Source organism: Octodon degus, unplaced genomic scaffold, assembly GCF_000260255.1.
Source record: "Octodon degus isolate 3935 unplaced genomic scaffold, OctDeg1.0 scaffold00017, whole genome shotgun sequence".
Taxonomy (NCBI): Eukaryota; Metazoa; Chordata; class Mammalia; order Rodentia; family Octodontidae; genus Octodon; species Octodon degus.
Window position 1 is genome coordinate 11,243,837 of NW_004524593.1, and position 19,054 is coordinate 11,262,890.

General features: G+C 37.3%; 1 protein-coding gene across 1 annotated transcript in view; it reads left to right on the plus strand.

Moving 5' to 3' along the window:
- The window catches only part of Adss (adenylosuccinate synthase), a 45,820-nt gene that overhangs the window by 13,193 nt on the left and 13,573 nt on the right, over nucleotides 1-19,054 (plus strand). Inside the window, exons 2-7 of the mRNA XM_004626830.2 lie at nucleotides 10,627-10,729; nucleotides 11,525-11,593; nucleotides 13,560-13,610; nucleotides 17,107-17,173; nucleotides 17,417-17,524; nucleotides 18,566-18,647. Coding sequence (XP_004626887.1) covers nucleotides 10,627-10,729; nucleotides 11,525-11,593; nucleotides 13,560-13,610; nucleotides 17,107-17,173; nucleotides 17,417-17,524; nucleotides 18,566-18,647 — 480 coding nt within the window. The remainder of the gene's footprint in view (nucleotides 1-10,626; nucleotides 10,730-11,524; nucleotides 11,594-13,559; nucleotides 13,611-17,106; nucleotides 17,174-17,416; nucleotides 17,525-18,565; nucleotides 18,648-19,054) is intronic.

A 19,054-nucleotide genomic window follows, 5' to 3' on the forward strand; every position in this document is an offset into this window, starting at 1 on the left:
GCGCCGCGGTCCGCGTGTGGGCAGCCGCCGCCCGAGGCCTGCTCCCCGCCCCGGGCGCGGACCCGAGAGGACCGGCGGGGCGGCAGTGGGCGCGATTCTCCCCAGCTCCCTGGAGTGCAGACTCGCCTCAGCCTCACCTGCAGGCCCGGGGTAGCCGAGCTAGCCACCCCCGCGCTGCTCTGTTGACATGGGAACCCACCGCCGGGCTTTGGCTCTGTCCAAGGCGCTGTTTTTGTTTTTACCTCACCCCCACCCCCACCCCCTCATTAAATTAAGGGAAGATTATTTTTTTACTCCTTGGTCTCCAAGGAATAAATTCTCACCCGGTTAAAAAGAGCAAGTAAATATGCGAGTGACAAATCGGATATGTAGAAATACTTTGTTACGGTTGCGTGGAAAGTTCACTTTCTGGGGAAAGGGAGTGGTAAGGTACTTCCTACCCGCGGCGGCACGTGGTTTTCAGTGTAAGCTTTCTATTTGTTTGCTTTGAAACAGCCTAGAGGCTAGGCCTTTGTAAAAGCTCACAGATAACCGCCACCCAGTTTCAAAATTCAAAATAGATAAGCAGTACCCACACTCAAAAGAAAATGTAGTTTAGTTGTAAGTTAACTGTAGTCTGGACTGGGAGGATAGTTCTTGCTCTCGAAAAATACGTGGCATAGTCATGATGATATTGTTTTGGGTGGGTCTTCTGACAAGTCAGAGGAAGGCTCACCTGATCGAAAACTTTCTTACCTAAAATTAAATAACATTTAGTGGGAAAATAAAATTAAAGAGATGTGCAAAGCTAAATGCAAATATTCTCTGACTTAGCTTGGGTTTTGTTTTCTTTTTCTTTCTTTTTTTGTTTCTTCTTTATTTTTTAAATTTTCTATTTCACGCAGAAACCTACCCATTTCTTGACTACCTAGAAGCTGCAGTGTTCCACCACTTGAAGCACTAGCGGGCCTTTGCTTCCACCCTTCCTCCACCTGTCTGGCAGCATACATCCTTAGGAGGCTCCTAAAGGTGTTATTGGAATTCCTTCCTCAGAGGCCTTACTAGCTGCTCTTGAAGACCTTTCTTTGTAGGTCTTAAAATTAGATCTGGCCTAGCCAAGTGGTGAGAAGGAGGAATGGATAGAGGGAGAAGGTGAGGCCTATTTATCTCATCTGCTCTGGACCACCATGTTTACCTGCGAATTTAAATTGAGTTACATTACAGGTCCTGGTGATTGAGGAATGAACCATTACTGTATTTATTCTGAAAGACAGTCTTTATATAGTTTAGGCTGACCTTGAACTCATTATGTTGCCCAGGCTGGCTTGGACCTCAAGGTGATCTTCCTGACTCAGCCACCCTACAGGCCTGCATGTTCCTTTAAAAATTACTAGAAACAGTTTGTAGCCTGCAGGTGTTATGTTACCATGTTACTAAGACATTAGTCTGAAGGTAGGTCATGGACCAAGCTGATCTAATGACCTTGGAAAATGAAGAGATGTTTAGGGAGCAGCCCTGTTTCCTTTGAAATTGTTAGTGGATGGTGGTGGAAAGTCCGTGAGGAGGCTTATTAGGTAGACTTCTTGGTACTTGTTTGTTCTTACTGCCTTCTTATGTAATCTTTATATTCTTATGTGCCTTTTAAAATCTAATCATTAGAATTCTTTAAAAAGCTTCATTGGCCACAAGTAGGTAGGTAAAGAATTTAGGCGTATTTCTTTTGTGCTTCACCTGAACTTTACATTATTTGGCCAGACCTCAAAATGTGTGTGACATCTGCTTAATGAAATTCTCCTAGGTTATAAAATTAAAGAATATGAATTGTTGAAATTCCTAATGAGTTGTACAGGTTACTAGGGAACATCAACATTAGCTTGGATTGATTGCTTTGTTTGATGTTTCAAGTTTTGTGTGTTACTGAAAAGATGTTCTTTGTTAATTTTTTTATGCCATGAATCCAAATTTTATACAGTAGTTTCTCCAGAAGTGATACACGTTTTTATATATACATATAATGATTTTACATATTCAACAGTAAAGTCATAAAATAAGAATTTCTCCTAATACAAAATAGTTTTAAAATGAAAAAAAAGAACTAGTGTTTTCTGTAGCTAGATTTTGATATATAAAATACCTTTTGGGAAAGAACAGATGAAAGTCTAATGGCATTTTCAGAATTACAGCAGTTTTTAAAGCCTGTGTCTTTCAGATTCAGTATTTAGGGGGATTTGTTTATAACATTGTAGGTACTCTAGATCTAGATCCATAAATAAGTGTGTACATGGCTTGGACCAAAGCACAAACACTACTGATATCTTAATTGTAAATCAATATGTCTTTTAAGAAAGGAGAAAAACAAGTATAGCACTAACTCTAAACACTGATTGTTTATCTAGGAAACAAATATGGAGTTATCTGCAAGGGACCATGAGGTCCTGGAGTGAAAAAAGCACAAATCATGTTTGCATAAGAAACTCACAGTGTAATGGACAGCAGCCGTGTAAACTAGTGTGGCCAGCGTGAGCCTGGAGAAGTACACTTTAATACAGGGTTTGAAGGAGTTAAGCGTAGGAATATGAAAGTCCCTTTTTGGCAGCATGAAAATAGTTTGTTAGCAAGCCTATTGGTCCCCCCCAAATCCTCTCAAAGTAACATAGTATACTTTTTTCCCCTTATTTTGTCCAGTAGAACCTCCAAAGGCTTCTTAACCTGAGCAGTTTGTAGCAGGCTCTAAGCAAGGGCTTATTTATTGTTCCTGGAGAAAGCAAGCGCGGTGGTCTTGGTTACAGTGAGTGGCACGCTGTGACTTGTGACCAGGAAAAGCCAGGGCAGTAATCCTTTTCTTTGTGTTCTCTCACCCAGGGCTCTGAAATAACATAGAAAAAAGTATTTGCAGCAATTAACTATTCACCATAAAAATAAACACAATGAAAAAATGTAACTAAGGTAGTTAGATGTTGTACTTGCCAAGGCTGCAGACAGCCATTAGTAAGGAAGCAGTAGGAAGGACCTATCCGCAACAGATTTTCTCCTCAAATAGAAAGGGTGAAAAATTACTTAAAAGGAAGTAACTTTACAATTGTTTAGTGCCTTGACCTTGTATACAGCTAGAATTATCTCTTGCCACTTCCTATGGTTTTGAAGATGGTGGAGGGTTAGCAGTTCTCTCAAAATTTGGTCATCCAGTGAGACTGCCATTCTGTTTACTCTTTGGGTCTCCATGTGGATCTGCTGTACCTTATCTCTATCTTAAGGGGTGGATCTTTAAATTGTAGGAGATCAGTCCCTGGGGTGCCTGATCCAAATTATTATTATTTTTTTATTTTGGTAGAAATGAGTCAATTTTGGGTAGGTTTAGGTATCTCTAGGAAAAAACTGTTGCTTAGAACAAATCTAGAGTGAAGCAGTACACTGTTATATACTTAATAGTCTGCTTACTGCAACTGGATACAAACATGGGCATCTTCAGGGAACAATGGCATATTTTGACATCAAAGATTAATGTGGGTGAACTACATATTGTTAAGTGAAAACGGATTACTAAAGAGTTTTTATCAATAGCAGAAGGCACCCTGAAATACTGAGTACTGGTGCAGGCATTGAAGAACAATGAATGAAGGAGTTCCCATGGCTACGCATGAAATGTTTTACTCTCATCCAGCCTTAATTACAGATTCAGTGTAATGAAGTTCTTTCAAAGGTAGAAACCATTACTTTTCAGAAAAGAAATGAAATTTTATTTATAGTAAGAGTTCTTCAAACCCCTTTTAAAGGAGAAATTTTGTTAATGATGAAACCCCAAAACTATATAAATAACATCATTGGTGTATGCTATTTTGTTGTTACATAGTTCATTCTCCCACCTAATAACCCTGGGTAACTACAGTTTGGTAACTAGCATCCGGAACTCCTTGAATAGGAAAATCAAGACTTAAAATCCTCCGAGGTAATGCACTTTTCCACTTTCATTGTCAGCTGTTTCATAATGCCAATTTAAGATATGAAATACAAAGTATCTGAAACCCTCATGGCTGTGTGGTTTTGAAGCAGGGAGGTAACTGAGGTGTCGGGCTGCCAAAGACAGCTGAACAGTACACTTGGATATCTTTGCTAAAAAGAAATTCAGAAGCAAGTATGTAATTTCTTACCTATCTCGTCCGTGCATACTACTGAGTGGTTTATTTGACCAATTTACTGGTGGTAATTTCACCTGGCCTACTGTGGAGTCATGAGCTAATTGCAGTTGTAGGGAGGCTTTTATGAGTATTTTATTGCTGTGGGTTGACAAGTGCTTTAGTTTTGGTGAACTGTGAAATGTTGCATCTGGAACCGTTTCATTTCATGCTTGTCTTAATCTTTACCAAGAAAGCAGCATGAACAATAAGCACTGACTTTACAAGACTGTTAGGTTCTTAGGAAGCTTGAAAGCAGAGAAGAAATAGCGTTCTTTTTGGGTGGAGGGCGTGGAGTCTGCGGCATTGATGTTCATTGCAGTAGTCCACAGTGCTGAGACTTCCTGACAGATTTCATTTGAGCTCTGAGATTACAGTACAGTTTTCATGTACTCGGACCGAAAAGGACGAAGAGAAGACAAGCTGTTCTAAAGGCCTCAGTGGCCTGAGATAGGCCTTTGGTTGTGGGTTTAAACACTGTCAGGAGCTTCTTGGTTGGCCTTGTGGCTCCTGCAGCAGGAAGCAATGAGAAGGAGGGAGTGATTTGGCCAAAGGGGAAGCCCTGCAGCAGACTAAGAATGAAGTCATTTTTACAGGCTAATTTCCTCTCCAAATTGTTTTTTAAAGCCCTCCTGGACCTCTGGAACTGTGTAACCGGAAATGTACAGACTGATGTGTCTTGATCTGAACTTTTAGTCTAGAATTGGGGTTATGGCCCATTTGCCGAGGAGCCACAGAAAGAAAACCCACATTTCTTGCTGTCTTTGGACTCCTTAACCTAACCTGTTAGGAAGGAAGGAAGGAGCATATGTGGGAAAACATAGAAGAAGAGTTAGAAATAAGTAAGTACTATTATATCATCTTTGTGGCCTACAGTACCATGCTTTAAAAGGTTGTCCTTGGCAGCATAAAATGTTATCCAGTATTTAACCACATTTGTATTCAGTTATCGTTAGTATGAGAAATGAGCTCAGAGCCAGGTGTGTGCATACTACATTATAATGAGTTTATTTTATGAATCATGTGGATTCTTTGTTGGCAGACAATGGAAAGAAACTGTCTTCAACATAGTGGGGATTTGTTTGGTCAAAGATCCTGATGTCCACGCCTGAGGATGGCTGATCCCAGCCTCCTTGTGGGATCGCAGCACCTAGGCCCTGTTGAACTTCTCCTGAGGCTGCCGCTGTTAGGTGACTGGCGTCTTAAACTCAGATTCACAATTTCCAAGGGAGAGGAACTGATGGCTTTCAGAGTGGATCTGGTGTCCTGTCTGCATTAGTCACTGTGACCAGGGACATAATTTGCTATATAATTTGGAAAGTGAGAGGAAAGAAGAGGATTGGCACATAAAAACTATAGCTGACCTGGACTTAATTTTGTATAGGAAAATAAAAGATGAGGGAAAATTCATTCTGGTTTGTTCTCATTGGTGATTGCTTCCTATTAGTGTTGTGTGTGTTTGCATTATTTATGTTTGGAGAGTTAATGAGTGTATATAACATCTTGATAATTTTTTTATTCCCCCATCTCCATCTTCAAAAGTCTTTTTGTTTATTTTATTCCATTTGTTTTATTCCTTTACATATTGTTTAGGTTTCTCACATAAGACAAACCATACAATGTTTTACTTTTCATATCTACTTACTTTGCTTAACACTATGGTCTCGGGTTCCGTCTACTTTCTTGCAAATGGCGTGATTTCATTTTTCCTTATGGCTAAATGATATTCCATTGTGTCTATATTTTTTCTTTATTTATCTATTGATGGATATTTAAGCTTAGCTATTGTGAATTGATCTGCTATAAATGTAGGTATACATGTAGCACTGTGGTAGTGTGAGAGCTCTAAACTTTTTTGAGAATATACTCAGGAGAGTCCTAGCAGAATCCAATGGAATTTCTAGTTTTAGTTTTATACGGAATCTCCATACTGATTTCCATAGTGGCTCTGCTAGGTCCCCAACAGTATAGGTTTTTTGTTTCCTCACATCCAATCGACATTTGTTGTTTTTTGTGTTCTTGATGACAGCCATTCTAACCGGGGATAAAATCTCAGAGTTGTTTTGATTTGCATTTCCCTAATGGCTAAAGATGGTTAACATTTTTATATACTTATTGCTCATTTATACTGCTCGTTTTGAGAGGTCAGTATTCAATTCATTTGCCCATTTGTGAGTAATTTCTTTGATTTCCTTATATACTCTAGATGTTTGTCTTCTTTTTGGAGAATAGCTAGCACAATTTTCCCCCATACTGTTATGTTGTCTTCTCACTGTTTCCTTTGCTATGCAGAAGCTTTTTATAATTTGACGTAATCCCATTTATTTTTGATACTATTTCCTGTGCTTCTGGAGTTGTGTCCAGAAAGTCTTGCATGTTATCAGTGTTTCTTCTATTTTTTTTCCATAAGTTTTATAGTTTTCTCTTTTTATGTCTAAGTCTTTGATCCATTTTAACTTGATTTTAGCATAGGGTGAGAGGTACAGATCTGGTGTCAATTTTCTGTACATGGATAACCTATTTTCCCAGCACTATTTGTTAAAGAGGCTCTTTTATGTAACACATTCATAGTCAAGTTGGCTACATACCAAGGATGCAAGAATGGCTTAACATATGTAAGTCAATAAATGAAATCCACCACACAAGGAAAGTCCAACAGTCTTGAAACACTGTAGACCTCTAGTTAGCTCTCTTGTAGAAAAAATATTTGGAGTTAATTTTTTTTATTTTAATTGTATTTAACTTATGTACTTTGTAAAAATTAAATCGATACATCAAAAACATTACTTTTCAGCTTTGAGAAGAATTTTGGTTCTGTTTCTTTTGTTTCAATCATGCTGTTCTAGTTGTTTCATAGTTCTGTGATGGGACACTTTTTCCTAGTCATCAAAAAGATTATATATTATAATTATATATTTATTATGCAGGATGGGATAGGTAGGTAGTAGTCAAAGAAAAGTGGTAAATTATAAGTTAAGGAATTTTAATTGAATTTATACTAAATATAATGATAATAATAGTAATGTGAAAGCAAGAGTCAAGTGCTGAGGATGTAGCTCAGTGGTAGAATGCTTGCCTAGCGTGTAGGAGCACAGGGCTCTGTCCCCAGTATAAGGGTGGAAGGTAGGTGGGGCTGGGGATAGTAGTCAAAGTAATTTGATACATTTAAGAGATGCTAGCTAAATTTTTGTTTGTATGTTCTTCACTATTATTTATTTTTTTGAGGCATAGTCTCACTGTGCAGTCCAGGTTGGCCTCGTACTCTTGATGATCCTCCTGCCTCCGCCTCAGTGTCCAGAGTGCTGGGATTGCAGCCACGCGCCACCATGCGTGGCTTGCTCTACATTTTAGTTCAATTAACTTGATTTATTCTTGGAAAAACATCACAGAATCCATTGTAAACTTACATTTTTCCTCAAAGAAACCTTCATATACACAACATGATTCACTGTTTTCTCTTGGGGGGCAGTTCATATTAAAAACTTAAGGAATAATTAAAAATTTGACAATCATTAAATATTTTCCTTTTGATACTGATCCAGATCATTATCTTTAATTGTAATTCCATAGGTTTTTGTATAACTTATCTATTATTTAATTAAGTAACATAGGATATGAAATTATAATAATGAAAAGTATTTAGTACATGAGTCGGGTATTAGCAAAGCAGTAAGAGATAGTTATATATAGCAGTTCAAATGAATACCGTATATGGTTAATGCTTTTGGAGTATAATTTAGCAGGTTTAATTTGGGGAAAATTTGAGTTAATAGAACAATGTAACTATTAAAATTAGAATAAGAAGCTGGGCGTGGTGGTGCACAACTGTAATTCCAGCACTTGGGAGGCTGAGGCAGGAGGATCATTGTGGGTTCGAGACCAGCCTGAGCTACAAAGTGAGTGCAAGGCCAGCCTGAACTGCACAGCAAGCCCCTATCTCAAAAAGAAAAAACAATTAGAATAAGAAAAATCTCTCCCGTCGTTTTATTTCGTACAATCTGGCCTTATGAGAATCGCTAACATGATTAAATAAACACGTCCTTGCTATTGGTCATCCTAGCACAGGCTATATAGTGTCCTGTGGGCAGGCAGCTCCATTTGTCCTTTTAGCTTGTAAGTGGGCAGGCACAGTTACAGTCAGCAGTGTGCTCCTGTTTGAAACCATTATCTGCTGAAGGATGTGAATTCTCCCTGGATCAGTATCATCTTTGAGAACAGTTCACTGAGTTCCCAAGGGGAATTTGGCATACAACACAAATCTATATTTTAACTTAGTATTTTAAAAGATACTTTAGATGTGATGCTTCATATGTTGCATTTCACAAATATGACAGTGTGTTAAGACTTGCATTTACATAGGTCACCTCTTCCAGAAACTCTTTGCATGTAGTTTCTTCTCACTTCACCTCAGTACCCTTCGGTGTTTGAGATGAAATGTTCCTACCCCATCTCTCACATGGGTCACAAATATAAATAAGTACTTATTTTTCTCTCCTAAGAGTTTGGTTTACTTTGAGACAGGGTCGCACTATGCAGTTCAGGCTGGCTTTGAACTTACTTTGTAGCCCAAGGTGGCCCTGAACTTGCAGCTTTCCTCTGGCCTCAGCCTCTCCAGTACTGAGATGACAGGGGTACTCCATGATGACCAGCTTCTCCCAGGTCTTTAGTAAGATAATCTTGGGACATTCTGGGGTATATTCAACACAATTTTCATATTCAACTAACTCAGAAGATATTTGAACTGTATAATCCTTAATGTTACATTGGTTATTGAAAAAAAAATGTTACATTGGTTATTGAAAAATAATGATTGTGTAAGGTTTGCCTCAAAGTATGGTTTCTAGTTCTTTATAGCTGAACTTTTCCATTTTTCAGCTTGGACTGAATTTAATTTAAAATAAATAGTAACCAATTTCCCACAAGGAGTATAAATATTCTATACTATACACATGGACTAATAAACTAAAAATCTTAAAAAGTAAAATGTTAAAGTAAGGGAGTGTATATGTGTTACCCATTTTCTTGGTGTCCTGTGAAGGACTTGGTGCTTTCCTACTTCCCATGACAGCCTGTGGGCTGTCAAATGACCATTTATATTGATTCTTTTTTTAAGTATATGACATTACTGAAAGTATTCGTCTTCAAGCAGGAATTATTTATACTGAGAAAAACAGTAGAATAAACATTTGCTACTTTTTGAAACTTTTTTTTAAACAGGAACTAGTTTTCTTGCATTTATGTGAATTCATGGTTGTTGAGAGTTCTATAAAAAGCCAGTAATATTTATTATTGCAGAAATGGTTTTGTAATCAAGACAAACTAATCATTCTCAGGAGGTATAGTTTTGTCTTATATTTTCCTAATGTCACACACAGTGTTAAATGTTCTTAATTTGTTGCTTCTTAATTTATTTTTATAAGTTTGTTAAAATTATGAAATTTAAAATACATAATCAATTGAATTGTAATTTCTTCGTTGCATTTTAAAGCTTGGAAATGTTACACGGACACTTACTAATTGTCTTCTTTGTACTTCATTCATTATTGTACTGTTGTATTGACCAGATAGACATAAACTTCATAGATTAGAAAATTCACCATGGCTTTGTAGTGTGATTCTGAGCAATATAGATACCTTTATCCAGAGATGGGCAGGTTCTAGCAGTCTGTCTAACCGGGTAAATGCTCAAGGCTGATTTATAAATTAGTCTTGAGGTAACCAATATTTAGGGGAGTTACTTGGGAGACATCCTAACTCAGCCTATGTAAGAATGCAGATTTCAGATACAAAGTTGTTCTGCATGCTCTAAGAACAAAAAGAATTTTGAGAATATTTGCATCAAGTTAGGCTAATTGTTATAGATTACTTTTCTCTATCTTTGAGAAAATGTTTTGTATAAAGTATCATGGATAATTAAATGGGTGTTTACACATATGTAGTACCAAAGCCAGACTATTTTCTGTATGTTTTCACATGTTTCTTTTTATATTATTTTTATTTATTTGTTTTTATTGGAACCAGGGATTGAACCCAGGCCCTTGAGCTTGCCAGGCAATCACTTATTCTACTGAGCTATCTCCCCGGCCCACATATTTCTTTTTAAAAAGGGGTATAACTGGGGCTGGGGAGATGGCTCAGTGGAATAAGCGTTTCCCTGGCAAGCGCAAGGGCCTGAGTTCAATCCCTGGTTCCGCAAAAAAAAAAAAAAAAAGAGTATAACTGTCTTTCAAAAACCTGAATTCTCCAATATTTAGGTGTACTTCTGATAGTCAACTGCGTTGTAACACAAACCAAACTATTCAGCTGTGTTGAAACAATCAAACTATTGTAAAGCCTTTAATTCACCAATACACATGCCAAATACTTGAGCTTCATTAAGTTGTATTGACACCTTAGGAATTTTATTAACTTACTTTGGAAGGAGATATGTTATTTTTCATACTGTCGTGCTCAGTTTTTCTGTCTATTGTTTCAGGGAGGAAATAATGCTGGTCATACAGTTGTTGTAGATTCTGTGGAATATGATTTTCATCTTCTGCCCAGTGGAATAATTAACCCGAATGTCACTGCATTCATTGGTAAGTATTTTAGTTGAACTGCTTGGGGATTAATAGTTGTGTTTAGTTTTCATTATCAAAACTGATTTCATTTCTTACTGACCATATGGCTCATTGCTCCTGCATTAATTTTGATTGTGGTAGCTACTAGAATATACCTAACTTTGACAATTTGTAACCCTTTCAGATCCTTTCATAGTAATAATTTGTGAAATAAATATTTGGTGTGCAGCTATGATCATTGACATCATAGTTCTATAAAGAAGTGTTAGATGATCAAATTAGTTTTCCAAGTCTTGTATGTTTAACTGTGACTCACCATAAGAAAGATTTGGTTCTGAACCCTTATTGAAAAATGTGATAGAATACTTTGTACTTTCAAAACAATAAATAAATAAAAGAAAAAAGAAAAAAATCAAACAACAAAACAAAAAGAATGCTTTGTACTCTACTTCTAATTCTTAAAAGTCCTAATCACCCAACTAAAGTGATTTTTATGACCATTAATGAATGACTCCCTGATTTGAATGACACTGGTTTAGTCTATTGTGACCCAAACTGCACAGTTCTTCTTAAACTACTGGTTATCATAGTTCATTTTGTTTCCTAAAAATTCCAGTTTGCGTGTAATTTTAGTTTTTATATCCTTTGTATTCAATTATTATTTATGTTAAACAAGTGTTTAAAACTTAGATTCATTCTGTGGTAAATTCTTGATAAATCAGAATATCCTGTTTAAGTGTTTTACTCTTCTAGGTAAAAGTTATTATAGATGTGTGTATACAAATGTTTAAGGTGAGGAATTGTTTCCTTTAGGAAATGGTGTGGTAATTCACCTACCTGGGTTGTTTGAAGAAGCAGAAAAAAACGTTCAAAAAGGAAAAGGTATGAAAGAAGGAATCTTATCTGTTAATCTGTTATATTTAGAATATTTTAGGATATCATGTAGGACAATTTAACACTTTTGTCTTTAAAATTTCAGGTTACTGTAAGGCAAAAATTTCAGTACTTCTTGCTGAAGCTTATTCATTATAAGTCAGCACAAAACAGACTCTTGTGGATTTTGATTTTTTTTTTTTTTAAGGCATTGACCATCTTCAAACTTTATCTGAAGGTATACAATTACTATGTGTGCATAGCACAACTCTAGGAAATTCACAAGTTGTTCATTGCTAGAGTTTCCCAGACCAAAAGCTCACCCTTGGTTGTTGCAGCTCAGATAAAAGAGAGTAGCTTCCTTCCAACTGAGAGAGATGCTCCGTTTGGCAGTGCTTTTGTTCCCCTCACTTTCAGAGAAATGGCTTTCACCTTGCTTTCCTGATCAACTTGGCTACCTCGTTAGGGTGTGATGGGATTTTGGTAACATAAATACTACACCACTGAGGAAAATCACTCATACAGTTGCCCTTCAGATTAGTTTTCATGTAAAATGCTCTGGTTACTTACTGTTCAAGTTTGTCATTCAGGGAGCAGCCCGTCTTCAAGCGTTCTTAACAACTGCATCTAACTTTAGAACCCTGTCTGTGACCGCCCTTGTTGTCCTCCCTATCTTTTTTGTCTTTTAGTCCCTGCTTTCTAAATTGGTGGACTTGGAGTTTCATGCTGCTCTCTGCTTCCTTGAATCATTTTGCTTTACTTCATTTACGCTTCTGTCTTGTCTGACCCTGCTAAGTCCAATTCCATGAGCTTTGTCATATTTCCCTTAGAAGAGAAAGTTAACTTTTGAAAACTTACTTGCATGTCAGGAACAACTGAAAACCAGGCATGATGGTGTCTGCCTGTAATTCCAGTACTCTGGGAGGCTGAGGCAGGAAGATTGCAAGTTTGAGCCCAGCCTGGGAGACTTGGAACGTGTTTCAGCATAAAGAAAGGGACTCGGAGTACAGCTCAGAGTGAAGGCCTCAGGTTGTGTCTCCAGCACTGCGGAGGGGCAGAGCAGCTACACAGGCTATGGCTTCCTGGGCTGAGTTTACTTCTTACTTTTTAGCATATTATCAAGGAAGTTCTCCTTAATCTATAAAGAATAAACCTTCCGAATGAATATTGGATATTATCAAAGCTAGCAATTTTTTAATTAAGTGTTTCATATTTCTGTGGTGCCAGGGATTGAACCCAGATCCTTGTGCTTGCTTGGCAGCCAGAGAACAACTGAGCTATTCCCCTAGTCCTAACAAATGCTAATATAGAAATGTTAGCCTTGGAACTGTTTAGGGCTTGGTAGTTTAATCCTTAAAACACATGAAGCCTACTAAGGCACTGTCTTAAATATCTATTTGTGTTCATCCAGTAGTCATTTCTTTTTTCTCCACTGTGTTCCGTGCAGAGCTCGGTGCTGTGAAAGCACTTAGCCCCTGCTTAGTTCTGTGGGAGAGATACAAGTATTTCATTGTGGTTCAGCATAAATGTAGTAGTTGACAGGACTATGGAAGAATTGGTGGGAACATAGTCATTATTTTGTGTGGTAGCGCATTTTGTAATTGTCTTGGGAAAGATGCCACCCCTAAAATTAACTCCCTTGTCTTGAGTTTTTTCCCCCAGTAGGTTTTGAACTCCCCACCCCCATGTCCAGCAAAATATTTCCTAGCCATTTTCCTTCTCCATTCCTAGAAGTATTTATTGTGGAAGTAACTGTTCTGAGACTGGAGCTTTTTAGAGCAGAATATGTGTTGGAGGGATAAAGTTATATTGAATAAAGGGCAAATGAGAAAAATTGTTAAACATAACATTTCCTGTGTAAAAGGTGCCAAGATGATCGCTTTAGTAAAAACACCATTAGACATTCTATGTTTAAAGAAATTAAAATTTAAGGAAGTTTAAGAGCATCTCCTATGTTTTCTCCCCTTTCCTGTAGGTCTAGAAGGCTGGGAAAAAAGGCTCATTATATCTGACAGAGCTCACATTGGTAAGAACATGCTGCACTTCCTTATAACTATCATGTTCATCAAATGAAAGAATTTAATAATTTTGTCTTTTATTAAACCTAACAAGGATATATTACAATTGTGTTCCAAATACATAAAACGTTACTGTGTTTTTCTTTTCTCTCTTCAGCAAAGCTAGACTGAAATATGCCTATTTCTGAAGATAGGGCTAGCAAAACAAATGAAGAACAGTGGTATTTTGTAAGACATTTTTAAAAATAGGCCATGTATAAATACAAAGAGCATTTATTTATTTATACTCATTTAAAAGTATATCTACCCTCCAGCAAATCTTTAGAGTGATTCTTTCTGCCTACAGTGTAATTACTGCTTTTTGTTCAGATTAGTCTTTTGCATTAAGCAAGCTAGATTCTAAAATTAATTTCATCTACCACCATTACATTTGAGGTTTTCTTCCATTATCATTTCTGGGCCAATAAAATTGTTAATTAGCAGTGACATGTTAAGAGACAGAAACCAAGAATGAGAAGTAGAAATGGTAAACCGAGCAAAAGACTTGTGTGTGACTGATCCAGATTCAAACTGTATTTAAATATGTATGTGTCCTGATGTAGGTGGCCAGGCTGGGTCCACTGAGAGGTGACTCTTGGGTAAAGCCTAAGAGGTGTAAGAAAGCAGGCAAAGTAAATGTTGCATGCGTGCAGGATCACGTGGGATCCATCCCAGTGCAGCTTAAACTCCACAGGGCTGGAGGAGTAGCTCAGTGGCGCAACATGGGCCTAGTGTACATAGGTGCTGGGTGGCATTCCTGGCACAGGAAGGAAGCAAGGAAGGAAACCAAACCAAACTTAGCTATGTGAAAATACTAAAGATGTACCATTATCTTTAATTTTAAAAGTTAGACCAGATTCTCAAGGTGGCTCTCCCCCAGCATCTGTAGCTATAGATACTACAGGCAGTATTCAAAGCAACTTCAAACAAACACTGTTTTTATAAAATTTTAAATGTGGAGATAGAAGGCTTCGTGCCACGATGACACCTTAAGAAAGTAATTACTGTGATTACACTAATAGCTTCCTGCAGCCTAGGGAAACATTAGCTTTGCGACAGAGTGCTAAATTAATTCTTGAAAATATGGTTTACTGGGCCGGCCTGAAATCTCAGCAGACTAAAGCGCCTGCTTAGGCAGAGCACATTGGCCAGGGTTCCATCCCTGGGCCTGCCCTGCTGACCCGCCCCCAGGGCATGCTGAGATGGTGATGGAGATTGGGCGTGGTGGTGCTCACCTGTAATCCTAGTGCTAGGGAGGCTGAAAATAGAGTCACTGCGAGTCCAGTCTACACAGTGGGGCCCTGTGGACCCCGTCCTCAATACAAAGAAAGAAAGAAAGAAAGAAAGAAAGAAAGAAAGAATAAATATGGCTTACTTGCTTTCCATCAGCCACTTGTGGGTTGCTGGTTACCTTTTTAACTTCTTTGACAATAGAAATCAAAGTCCTATGTAATTGCAGAGTTTTTATTCTTGTCATAACTAATTTAACAGTTTTTAGTTAAAACAATTCTTGAGAACAATTCTGGCCCCCAAAGTCTAGAATCCATGTTTTAGAAATGTTGATATTTTAAAGTATGCTGTAAAACATCAAAATATATGCATGTGCATCAAAAAACACATTTTTAATTTAATCACCATGTTTCCTAAAATATAGAGCCTTACTAGTGTCCTAAAAACCACACTGACCTTTCTTGTTTATTATCTGCTCCATTTCATCACAGGTTAACCCTTGTTTTTTTTTTCTTTCATCATGGTTAGTTTTTTCTATTTTTGAACTTTTTATAAAACTCAGGATTATGCAGGTTTTTATTTTTGGTCTGCCACTAACCATTCTGTCTGTAAGATTCATCATTAGTGTTAAAGAGTTTTTGTTTGTTTATCTCATTATAAAAATGTACCACAATTTATCCATTTCACCCGTTTTTCATATTGGGCTAGCAAATGTTACTGTGAACATTCTTGTGTATGTCTCTTGGTGTGCAATGTACTAGCATGATTTTATGGATCTTGCTAACCTATTTCTGTGATACTAAAACAAGTATTGATTAGACAATTTAAAATCATACAGTACTTGCATATATTTAGCATGTATAACTGTATATAAAATGTCACAATGTCCTAAGAGAAATCCATTGATCTTACCAAGGTGTTGTGGTTTTTCTTGTCAAGTAGAGGAGAGGACTGTACAGTTTCAATAGTATCTCAAAAGGAGAAAACTAGGGAAGAGTGTGTAAATGGATTCAGGACTGCAATTAATGGGTGGTATTGAACAGTGCACTGAGGGGCCCAGGGAGGTAGCTCAGTGGAATAAGCGCTTGGTGCAAGGGTCTGAGTTCAATCCCCAGTTCCACCAGAAAAAAAAAAAAAAAAGTGTTCTTTGGGGACTTATTCGGGCCAGGGAGATGGCTCAGTGGAATAAGCACTTCCCTGCAAGCACAAGGGCCTGAGTTAAGTCCCTGGTTCCACCAAAACAAAACAAAAAAACAGTGCACTGTCATGGACAAGTTTTATGGTGTCTAAATTATGTTTACATAAAGATGTGTAAAAATAAAATATTACCCAGAAACTTTGGTTAGATTTCTAGGCCTGCTTCACTGAAAAACTATTGTTGAGTCAGTGAATATTTAGGGAACTTGTTGGCACAGTTTCACTATTAACATTGGCCTAATACTCAACATGTTAGGGGGAGAGAGAGAGAGAGAGAGAGAGAGAGAGAGAGAGAGAGAGAGAGAGAATATGAGAATGAATTGAGTGTGAAAGTGTGTGCAGGAGAAGTGTACACCTTTTCAAGAACAGCAAAAAGTGCCTGTGTGACCAGAGGGTGGAATACTGTGTAAGATCCGAGTGCAGATTATAGGGACACCACACATAAAAGAGTTTTGTCTTCTTCTTTAGAGTAATAGAAAACTATGGAGTTTTTAAGGGCAAAGGAGTAATGGGATTGTATGTATATCTTGGAAAAATGGTTAGAAATGTCCACAAGTGAAAAGAGATCTACAGTCAGGTGTAGTTCTGGTAAGAGAACGTAGATAAAAAAAAGAGAGAGAGAGCGTAGATAAAAAAGAGAGAGAGCGTAGATAGTGGGAGTAGGAGTAGTGAGGAGGAAGGAAGGGTCAGGATGGTCGCTACGCTTCTGGACTTCAGAACTTAAAGTCAGAAAACGTTGTATAATGAGTTTTGTATAATTTTAGGATATGGTGTTACAGAGTCAGCCTCTCAATGACTCAGTTTTATAGTCATATAGACTAATATATCAGGGTGAAAGATCCGGCATATTTTCATATTAATGTGCCAGTTGACCAGATGGTCCTTGCTGCTACTGTTATCACTTTAAAACTTTATCTGTAATTTGTCATAATGAAATGAGGCCGGAAGGATTCATAACTTCAGTAGTTTGAAATAAAAATATTTTGTTCTTGTGTACTTCCTTTAACAACTGTGAATTTATTTACTATTTCCCATCAGTATTTGATTTTCATCAAGCAGCTGATGGTATCCAGGAACAACAGAGACAAGAACAGGCAGGAAAAAAGTAAGATTTTTTTTTTTTTTTCTGTATGGTACAAGCATATTTAGACCTTCATGCGTAAGTTCTAGGCCAGAAGTAATAGAACATCTTGTGTAGCTATTGGGAAAATCAATAAGATCAGAAGATAAACTTAGAGGAAGTAACATAAGTAGAAAATAGTTATAACTCATTCTTTGTGATGGTCTGGCTGTAAGACCTGTATCTTTTTTGTGCAATTGGTTGATCATTTTTTCTTTCCCTATTAAGCTTGGGTACCACAAAAAAGGGCATTGGCCCAGTTTACTCTTCCAAAGCTGCTCGGAGTGGACTTCGGATGTGTGATCTTGTTTCTGACTTTGATGGCTTCTCTGAGAGGTAACTAACTTAAAGTTCCAAAATTGAAAGAACAAATGGAGTTTTACAGTTTTTAAGTCCTTGAGTACAAAATGGTAAGTTCAGTGTTCTAGTTAAATGGTGATGGTTGGCTTATTGCTATTATTATCCGAAATACTAAAGTTATTTTTACTTCATTCTAATTTATCCCTATTTTCAGATTTACATTATTATAAATAACATAATACCAGCAGTATTCCAAGAAGACAAAGTCAGAATTATATTTAGGAATTGGAGGTATGGGATGGTTTGTTGACAAATAGAGTAGTTCTAGCAGGTGTGGTGGTATTTTGGTATAATCACTATGTTCTAGGGTCTTGTTTCCTTTGGTACTGGAGGTTGACTCCAAGGATACTGAGCTACATCGCTATTCTTTTTTACTTTTTGTTTTAATACAAAACCTCTACAAGTTGACCAGGCTGCCCTCAAACTTGGTTCCTCCTGCTTCAGCTTCCCAAATAGCTGGGATTATAGGTGTACAGCACCATGTCTGACTGTAATTGTCAAAAGCTGTACAGTGACTTAGTGATGGGAAACTGGTTGTGTTTAACAAGTGACACCGGGGCTTTAATGACCTGCTTTTCTTTTTACCAGCAGCTAATTTGTTTGGAATGACAAGATACCGCCACTGAAGTATCTTAGAGACACATGGCTAATGTCTGCCATTTTCTCTTCCAAGTATCATGGAGACCATTTCTTTTTGTGTTTTACATTATATAATACAATTAATTTAGGTTTAAGTCTTCTGTGTTTATAGATTTCTATCATTCTGTCCTTTTTCTCCTTACAACAATCACCTTAATTACATCATTAGTCTCAAACTTGAAAAAATATTTTCAGTGTATAATACTCAGATGGCTGATCTCCTTCATTAAATCTTTTTTTTTTCTCAAAAAGTATCTTCAACTGTAGAATTAGTTTGTCACTGGGCCACTTATAGTCTGAAGAAATTAGCTGGAATGTCTAATGATATTTGAATATTTTTAAAGAGAGCTAATGTCTTTATTTGTCTGCATTTCTCAGGTTCAAAGTTCTAGCTAATCAATACAAATCTATATACCCTACTTTGGAAATAGACATTGAAGGTGAATTACAAAAACTCAAGGTAATGTTTTCTGACCTCTTTAATGTTCTTTTTAACACTGTTTGCCAAGTTAGTATCTAGATTTTCATTGTAGTTTTGGGTAAGAAATGCACCAGTATTTTCTGGACTTAGCATGTCTGAGTGACTTTGTACAGTCAATATTTTTGATAAAAAATTTGGTGGGGGCCAGGAGTAGTAACTGAAGGTAAAATTAAAGTAGGGGTCAGATTATAGGTTTTATATTCAGTGCTAAGGAATTCAGCTTTTATCCTGGAGATAATGAAAGGCTGTTGGATAATTTTGAGCAGTAGTAACATTTGCATTACATAAGAACCACTCCTAACAGTGGGGGTGTGCGGGTCAGCGACGGGATGAGTGCGCTGGGGTAAGTCGTGAAGCTAGCCAGCCCACTTAGGACTGAGCCATAG